This window comes from Gastrolobium bilobum, unplaced genomic scaffold (assembly GCF_033153095.1).
Source record: "Gastrolobium bilobum isolate Gb01-03AN ecotype WA unplaced genomic scaffold, APGP_CSIRO_Gbil_v1 utg14970, whole genome shotgun sequence".
NCBI lineage: Eukaryota > Viridiplantae > Streptophyta > Magnoliopsida > Fabales > Fabaceae > Gastrolobium > Gastrolobium bilobum.
Genome location: NW_026899194.1, coordinates 665,783 through 675,688, shown reverse-complemented (window position 1 = coordinate 675,688; position 9,906 = coordinate 665,783). Strand labels below are relative to the sequence as shown.

At 34.9% G+C, this 9,906-nt stretch overlaps 1 protein-coding gene across 1 annotated transcript; it reads left to right on the top strand.

The window, feature by feature from the left end:
• The first annotated feature begins 367 nt into the window (after window positions 1-367).
• Window positions 368-4,541, top strand: LOC133288108 (uncharacterized). Its single transcript, XM_061485803.1, has 5 exons — window positions 368-522; window positions 871-968; window positions 1,152-1,251; window positions 3,259-3,441; window positions 4,051-4,541. The coding sequence occupies exons 1-5, from the start codon at window positions 466-468 to the stop codon at window positions 4,171-4,173; spliced, it is 561 nt and encodes a 186-aa protein (XP_061341787.1). The 5' UTR covers window positions 368-465; the 3' UTR covers window positions 4,174-4,541.
• The last annotated feature ends 5,365 nt before the right edge of the window (window positions 4,542-9,906 follow it).

The following is a 9,906-nucleotide window of genomic DNA, read 5'->3' as shown; positions in this document are numbered from 1 at the left end:
CTTACCGGGTAGTTAATGTAAGGTATGTGACTATAATGTTAAATTTTCTAGTATTATTTTTTGGGTTTTATTAATCTCTTGTCAAAGGAGATAAGTTATCTCATGTTATAGAGACAAATTTGTGGACTCCACCATCTGAAAAATAAAAAGAAAAGAAAAGAAAAAAGTGACACAGTTATCGAATGATGTGTAGAAAAAAAAAATTATCACATGTAATGGTTTTTTCCTTATTTTTTAATCCAATTGGGGTACTATTAGACTCATATTGTAGACAGAGGAGCCCTTATTACCAGGTTTGATACATTTGGGCTAATTCAAAGTATATGTATATACACAGGTTAGGTAACGGCCCGGTCCAGGTAGTGGAAGAACACGTGGAAGTTGAAGTAACACCAAACCTTCTAGAAACTTAGGAAGCAAGTTCGCTCAGTGCAGCGCAGATCGCACTCTCATTGAGGTCCTTCAATGCCTCCCGTTGCTCCTCGATCCGGCGACGCGATATTCGCTAGTACCGAACGCATGGTAACCAATTTAAGCTCTGTTTGGACTCCGAGAAAATCATGGAAGAAAAAAAGAAACAATAATACCGGTGATGGAAAATATTATTTACCATTTTTCCCCTTCTCTTTTCTCTGTGTTGATAACCGTGAGATGGACTCCTTATTCGGTTGATTTTATGTTTTTTTTTTTTTTTTAAATAATTTCTTGAAGTGTCAACTTCTCCTTCATGTTTTGAATATCCTGCAACCAAATACAGCTTTGAATTTCATCGAATCTTCGTTTATATATATCGTATCTCTTTGAATTTGCAATTGCTTCGTAATTTGCAGTTTCTAGTACTGAATTATTTGCTTCGACGATATTGCGCAGAACGCGGAGCTATTTACTTTGACGTATGGTGCAATTGTGCGCCAGTTGATGACGGATCTGGAAGAGGTTGAGGAGGTTAACAAGCAGCTCGATCAAATGTGCAATTGAGAATCTCTTTTGCATTGCCAATTTTAAATTTACTATATTCAGTATCTTTTTTGTTTTAGTTTTCTATTCTCAAGCAATTAAATTTCATTTTTCTATCTGATCGAATTTACATTATTGTTGTGGTATCTGACAGGATTTAATTTAATTTTATTAAATGTTTGGTTTGTTTTCAGGGGCTATAATATTGGAATCCGTTTGGTTGATGAATTTTTAGCTAAATCTAATATCTCGACATGCGTCGACTTCAAAGAGACTGCTGAAGCAATAGCCAAGGTATTCTAGTTACTTGATTTCATTACATGGAGGGAACAAAAGTCTAGAAATTTATCCTTATTGAGAGAGAGAGAGAGAGAAGAGAAACATATGCTGAAAACTGCGCATCTCAATTACACTACGAACTCAATATTTATATAATGAAAATAAGATATACATAGTCACAATTTTCCCAATAAACATATTTTTAGGGCTTTGATTTTCTCATGTTGTATGAAAATTTGAATTCTCGTGTTGTGACTCAACTAGTGGTGAGCCCCACACTTATTAAAAATAGAAAAAAAAGCTTTGCATGCAAATTAAAGGATCACAACACGAGAAAACACTTCTCATGCAACATGAGAAGTGTTTTTCCCTATAACTTTTATTGGATCCGGACATAATAATATTTGACACTCCCCCTCAAGCTATATTTGACACTCCCACTCAAGCTAAGACGTATAGGTCATATTCGTTTTGTGACTTTTGTCAAGCTTGTTATAAAGATAATTCATCTAAGGATCCACTGAAGATTTGATGAAAACATTTGCCAAATAAGCATTTGCATTGACAAAACTAATTGAAATGTCTCTAGATTGGATCATTTTTGCAGTAAAGTCTAAAGTGACAATCTATCTCAATGTGTTTGGTCCATGGAAAACAGGATTGGACTATTGGAGACAATATGTAATGCATCCTGGTTATCATAAATAAGTGTCATTTGCACGATCCCCCCAAATTGAACTTCTTTAAATAGTTGCTATGGCCGAATGAGTTCACAAATGGTTGGTTGCTGGTTCCAACACCAGAAGCTGAGTACCGAAGTTTAGCTTCCACTGGACCTTACTCTCTGAGCTTCACATTCCAGTTACTACTCCTCTTATCTGCTGTGATAACTTGAGTAGTGTTTGTAATGCATAATCTGGTTCTTCATACACATACCAATCATATGGAGCTTGACATCCCTTTTTTTTGGGATAAAATCATCAACAAGAGCTTAATTGTTGCTCGTGTTCCCACTTGAGATCAAATAGCTGATGTTTTAACTAAGTCTCTATCTAAGCTCCGGTTTTACTGTCTAAGGGACAAACTCAAAGGTGTTTGATTCCTTTCAGTTAGTGCGACCACCTTGAGTTTGAAAGAGAGAGAGAGAAGGGGGGGGGGGGGGGGGGTTGCTGTAAGAGATATGTTACACGTGTTGTATCTTGTAGTCAGTTCGGCTGTTGAATCTCCTTTAACATACTTGTAACTACCCTAGGATTCTGTTGAAATTCAGTGAAGACAGTTATCCCCAACTGTTTTAACTAACTATAAATATGTAAACTGAACCCAGAACTTATCGAGATGAATAATACATTCACTTCAGTTCAGAGATTACTCTCAGTATCTCACTACATCTTATCATTTATTAGTTTGATTCACATTCATTTATCTTCCTTTTCTTGTCTCAATACAAAACTAATATAACTGAACCTTAGCATAGTAATACGTGTTTGTAACAATCTTCATTTTCCTTAAACCAATGGAGAAGTTCTGCATGTTCATATATGCCATTGATTTATATCTTACTGTCTACTTTATTTGTTTCATAGTTCTTTCGTTTTGTCATGCTTTCCTCCAAGATTTTTGACGATTAATCATTAATGGGATCATGGTTATATTAATGGTTTTCTTTGAGTTGGGTTGCTGAGTTTATTATTTGAAGTTTTGAAGGTTTGTGCAGTACTCAGACTAAAATATTAATGATTTATAGGGTAAGTTAGTCAGTTTCTTAAGTACGAAAAAATGTAGCCTGCAGTTTCAATTTTGAAGTTAATAGGTGGTCTCTGGGTCACACAATACATGTACGACACCTGCACATCTATGTGAGGACTTAAGTGGATGTGTTCTGTAAGTTTTATATATTATGACTTTTGGTTCATATTAAAAAAAAAATTCCCCGTGCTTTCATCATATAATATGAACTTTTCTTATTTAATGAAAATGAAAGTTTTTATTTTTATGAACCTTAATAATGCTTTTATACAGGTTGGTTTTAAAATGTTCCTTGGTGTTACTGCTTCTGTGATTAATTGGGATGCTGATGGGACATCTTGCAGTATTGTTTTGGAGGATAATCCCTTGGTAGACTTCGTTGAACTTCCTGATACCTATCAAGGTCTGTACTATTGCAACATCTTAAGTGGAGTCATTAGAGGAGCTTTAGAGATGGTAAGTTTTTTTCCCTATATTTTACCTTTATTCACAAATTATTCCTTCTTTGTAGAACTTCCGTTTATTTATTCTATCAGTTTTGTCTTTTCATTTTCACAATTAGCAAACAAAGACAATATTATTCTGGATTGGTACAGCCGTTTGCTTTTGGCATGTGAGGCATTGCAATTGCATATTAACTAAGATAAAAAATATTACTCATATGGTTGCGTGGTATATGGAAGGCAACAAAATTGCTATCAACATCTAGCTTTTTGAGTTGGCATTTCGCATGTCTATAAATCTTTCAGTATCCTCTGGACTCTCACCGACTTTGTAGAGACAAAGAGGAAGTTAACATTTACCTTGAGAAAGTTCCATATGCTGGACCTCTTTAGCTTGTCTAGACCCTTGTAAAATCCATCACCAAGTCCATCTAATTTAATTGGGAAACAACTTTTTGGTTGTCTTGGCGGAAAATGAAGCATGACATGCAATGTGCAGTGTCCTTCTATATGTCAGGTTATTTTGGGTGTCCTGATGAAGCTTAAAATTTGTTCTCTGTATCATATGCAATCTGCTGCATCCTTTTCTTTGTCATCATGGTTCCTGTACATCCATATTCAGGTGTCAATGAAAACTGAGGTCTCATGGGTCCGAGATATGCTCCACGGCGATGATGTGTTTGAGTTGCAAGTGAAACTTCTCAAGCAAGTTCCGGAAGAGTACCCATACAAGGATGACGAGTGACATTCTGTTTTGCAATGTACTCGATACCTTGTGACTTGTGACTTGTGTTATTTCATTTTCTTCTTTTAGTTAGAGTATCAGCTATCTTTCTTGTGCTAAGTTTTCTTGACGAAACTTTAATGCGTTATAAAATCATGTTGTGATACTGTCACTGACATGGGACTATGATCTATCCTGATTTATGGGAGGTCTTTACATTAGTGTTTTATCGAACCGGCTGGGTCGACCCGGGTTTTAGTGACCCGGTGCTCTCATTGGTTCGAGTTGGCCATTGGGAATCGAACTCAGCTCAAGGGAGTGAGTAGTGTTATCACTTACAAGTGGGTTGTCCTCAATTGTTGGTTAAAATGCACCTTATAATATGTTTATTATATAATAATATAAATTTAATTAAACCGGTTAAGTCAGTGATCCACCGGTTGCTCAATGACCATATCTTGACCAAGTCGATGACTGAGTCGAGTTTTAAAATATTGCTTTACATCATCACACCTAAAATACTGATTATTAAAACATATATGATAAATCTAATCCAATTAGTTGATTTTGGTATTCATGTATTACATGTGGTAATTTGATATTTTGACCTGTCGTAAATTCTTTGTTAGCCCCCCCCCCCCCCCCCGGTTCCCTCTCATTTTGAATTGTTGTGATGCTTTTGGATTGATAAAAAGAATTGGAAATGGAATGTAATGGACTTGTTATTGTTTGAGTTTATTTTTTGGTAATGATTGTTTGAATTATTTAATATATGATGGAATGGAATGTGATATACTATATTTCAGTTAATATATTTAATTTTTCTCTTTTTTTTTGGTGGACAATTTCCTCTCTTATTAGATGGAATGAGAAGAAACAAACTATTATTTATTAATGTTTAATCTTTTTATTTCTTTCTGAAATAATTAAATAGAAATTTTAGTTCGTTTTATTATAAAATATCAAAAAAATAGTATGACAATTTTATTTTATTTTAAACAATATTATTTAATTTAATTTCATCCATTATGACGTGTTCAACAATAACAATCATATTTCAGCTCTCAGAATTATTTCCATTTGTCGAGCCCTAGAAGAGTAAATTTTGGGTGGGTCTAGTTAGTGTTAAATTTTTTTGGAAAAACAAAAAATACAAAAGACTAGTGAGGTATTTGTGCTGATAGTTGGAGAGGATTGTTGACATTAATGCAAAGCATGTCTACTGCATCACTCGAAAACTTTTCAATGCGTTCACACATTTCCCCCCACTCCTTTCAAATGAAAAGGCAGCGATAGTTCTGAGTACTGAAGCATAGCCATCTTCTTCAATGTTTAGGAGTTTCGACCTGTTATTTAAAATTAGAAATAAATGATACTAACATTTGAGCGTTTATTATACCTGGTACTTTTTGGTTGGCCTGCGCATTGGAAATAAGAAGGAATGCATAGAAGAGAGATAAAGAAGAATATAATCAAATTTTAACGTGGAAAACTTTTTCAAATGTGGAAAAGTAAAAATCACGGGACACTAGTCCATAAATTTTTTTATTATGTCAAAAGAAAGATTACAAAGAGTCAAATTTTTCTAGTCTTTTACCAGAGGTACAATTAAGCATAAGTAACAATGCTAGTATTCAAATTTTTCTAAAGAGGTCACACTCAAATTTTTCTCTAGAGGTATTATCACAAAATCTCTCGAGGATCTCTAAAAAATCTTTTTCTAAATCTCTCAAAAAACTCTCTCTTCTGCATTCTTTCTTATTTTCGTTGCGTGAGCCCAACAGTGATATCAAAACTCGAGTTCGAAAGGTTCTGAGGAGACGAGATGGAGACCAGTGCTGCCTACGACGGAGACATGTTTAAATTGACGGTTGACAATTTCACTTATTGGAGACCTATGATGGAATGCTATCTGTACTGCAAGGACATGTATGAGCCCATCGTCCTTGAAGAGATGCTTAAAGGCAAAATCGAGAAGAGTGGGAAATCCTGAATCGAAAGGTCGTCGCCATGATCAGGAAATACATAGACAAAAGCCTCTTTGAACATGTGTTCGAGTTCATGAATACGTACAGTCGTGGACGAAGCTGGAGTCTATGATTCAGAAGAAGACTCCCAGGAACAAAGCACACCTGGTTCGCCGACTTGTGCAGCTCGAATACTAGGACGACATGAGTATGATCAAACACCTCAACACCTACAAAGGTATAGTGAATTAGTTGTCTAAAGCTGAGATGAAAATAGATGACGAGATGCAGACTTTGTTACTTTTGAGTTCGATGCCATAAAGTTGAGATACTTTATTAGTGATTTTGAGTAACTCGGCTCCTGATGGAAAGTTGACTATGGACTGTTAGACAAGTGGCTTCAATACTCAAGAGGGGGGTGAATTGAGTTTTGCAAAATCTTTTCGCAAACAATCTCATTTGATATTTTGAACAATAGTTTTTCAATCAATTGATTTAACACAAATAATTCTAGGTGAAAGTACTAGTGTGTGGGCAATAAATATGAGCTAGCGAGTAGACAAACACAATCTAATAATGTAATTTCAAGTCAAATATAAAGAGTTCAAGGTTAGAGAAATTGCAAAGTAGATGTATCTTGGTTTGTCACCACCATTGTGACCCACGTCCAGATTGAAGCCGATCGATCAACCTTTTTCACTAACTATCAAGCTTCAAGGGTTCTTGATAAACCACTCCAATCTTTCAAAACTTCGGGAGTATCACCCCGTCTGCAGCCGGTGTATTAACATGCGAATGATATTTAAAGCGCAGCTTGCAATAATTAATCGCGGAAACAATATACTCTTTTATATAAGTAAACAAGGTTAATCCTCATGGTGGATTAACTTTTTCTTTTAATAACAATCCTTATGTAATTGCAACACTAAAATAAATCTAAAATACCTTGTACTCATAAATAATAATTATAATGCATCCATAACTCATGGTGCTACAATATAAATACTCAAGTCAACAAATAAACAGATTATTCAATAGTGGCATATACAACCCCCATGCTCACCACAAATATCAACATAATCCATCAAATCTAGTCATAATAAAGTCTTATCATGACAGTATAAATAATCATAATATGCGTGACTCATGACAAATCTCTATGCTGGCCTCTTGCCTCTATCAGTGTCCGTCTCATGAACGTCATCTCCTGAAAAATGTTCCACAGAAGAGGTGAGATTTCTGTTAGAAATCTCAGTAAGACAAGGGATCCTCAAGGAATCCTCCACCCTAAGCTCACTTACAGGTATAGTATAAGTTCTAAAATAGTGTAGGAAGTATATAAAAAAGCAAATTAATAACAAGACAAAGGAAAATGGCTATACTGGGCCATTTATAACAGTAAACACTGCAATATATAAAATGAGTGCACAATGCAGTATCATCATGGTAAAATAATCTGATCTTCATATAATCATATATCTCAGTATGTATCATGTGATGTATGCAAGTGCGGTTCAACTGGCCAGAGAACAGGACAGACATTACGCACGTCTGCAACCTACCAAAACATGAGGGTTGCTGCCTCATGCCTTACACACCAGGGTCGCTGCCTCATGCCTTACACACCAGGGTCTCTGCCTGATCGTGTAATTACCCAACATCACATCCATGCATTACATCAACATGCATATCCATATATATAAGATAAATATTAATTGCCTTACACACCAGGGTCGCAGCCTTATCGTGTATGTAATCAACATCACATCCATACATTACATCAATACGTATATCCAAATATATCAGATAAATATCAATGCATGAACATTTTCAGAAAAAGCATACCATGCACATCAAACCATCCTCCCATGGAGTTTGGTGGAACAAACAATGGATAAATCCGAGGACCGAAAGCTTACCTGTCAAGCTAAACCCTCCCTCAACGACTCGGTGTCCAAAGGGTCACAAGTAATAATAGTGTCCAACAAGGTTATAGATCTATTTTCATAACATTCACACTATCAATACACATATCCTATCTTTTCATATTAAAAGGAACATTATTTTTTTTCATTTCGCTTACTACATAATCCTCCCAAAGCCCCTAAGCACTAAACTATCTTTACCATAAATTTTAAAATTTTATTATGTTAAACTAGACATCTCAAGCTTTCCAATGACATATTTTATGTCTCATTTGGAGTTGTATAACTCCGATTATGTTTTTTGCAAAGTGACTGTTATAAACTAAATTTTTAACAACCAAGTTGCAACTACAAACTAACACTACGATAAAACCACTTATCCAATGGCTATGAAATTTTACAAAGTTGTAGCCCTATGTGTTAGCTTCACATAGGTCCAAACCTCACTCAATTAGGAGCTCTGTAGCTCAAGATATCGCGATTTTACCAAACTAGTGCGTTGTTGTCACAATTGAACTAAGTAATCGATTACCATACAAGGGGTAATCGATTACCCTTCATGGTAATCGATTACCACATGTGAAGAAATGAGAAAATGCATATTTTCTGTATAATTCGAGTTCTAATGGCCTCTCAAGGTTCTCACCTTCGATTTACCAACAAACAGAAGTTCAAACTACCATTTTACGCTTAAATTAAAAACCTTTTACTTGAATCATCAAAGTTTCCCTTTTTAAAAGACTCAAAACAAGCTTTGTACATGAATTTACAAAGGAAATGATGATAGGTTACCTTAGGGCTTTCAAAAATAGATAAATGAGGGAACTTTGAGGGCTTTGAAGATGCTCCAAGCCACTGTCCAAATGGTGAACGAAAATCACAAGAAAAGGTTGGTTCTTTCTCTTCAAGTTTGGTTCCTTGAAGCTCCCTAGTGTGGAAAATAGCTCTCAACCAAGAAGAAAGATGGTGGCTCTACCCTTACCCCAAAACAGAAATTCAACTGTCCAAGTAGTATTTTTCTTCAACAAAACTCATAAAAAGGATTGATAATTTCTCTATGACATAGGAATAGAGAAAGATGAAGACTTGATGGTATTTGTGAGAAAGTCACAAGCTTTTGGAAGGAAGACAATGGCACAATGAAGGACCCAACATGGCAGCCATGAAGATCAACATTGGGGTTTGAAAAATGACCTAGGGTTTAGTGTCCTTAGCTATATATAGGTGCACTCACTTAAACTAACAGTATTAGTTTAATTAGTTTCGCTCTTCATTTAACTCTAAAATTTTATATTCTTAACCTAGACATTTTTCTAAGGATATCATATTTTTACATTAATTTTTTGAGACACTTCACCGGTACACATTTTATACATAACCGATATTAGTTTTGACATAGCTGCTTATTATTTTTACCCTAAACTTGATATCCTTGACCTCGATATTTTTTTAGGAATATTTTTATTTTTATTATAATTTTTCGGAATACTTCACCGGTACACATTTATACTGTGAAGCAGAACCGATATCTGCACTTTTTATCAGAAAAACGATTTAAGCCTTATTTGACCTTCTCGATAATTATTCTAATCTTTCTATATTTATCCAAAGTCAATTATGGTGTTATTTCCTAAAGTCATAATTCAATTATTTAAATTTCTAATTTAGCGGTGCAGGTTCTTACATCGGGCTCTTGGTACCTTATAACTTTCAATCAAATTTGCTTAGGAATTTGGTAACCTCTTAAATACAAGGGTTTCACTACCCTCAACTCAAGTATTCAGTGGATGAATGTTTAGAAATGAATAAGTACTCTTAAAGTACATATTTAACAAGTTGAAACTTATAGGTATTGATAGATA

Bases quoted from the DNA above. Each gene is read 5' to 3' on its own strand.
- LOC133288108 (XM_061485803.1), top strand. From the start codon at position 466: ATGCCTCCCGTTGCTCCTCGATCCGGCGACGCGATATTCGCTAGTACC. The intron at 523-870 runs GTAACCAATTTA...GATATTGCGCAG, and splicing joins TCGCTAGTACCGAACGCATG to AACGCGGAGCTATTTACTTT. The intron at 969-1,151 runs GTGCAATTGAGA...GTTTGTTTTCAG, and splicing joins AACAAGCAGCTCGATCAAAT to GGGCTATAATATTGGAATCC.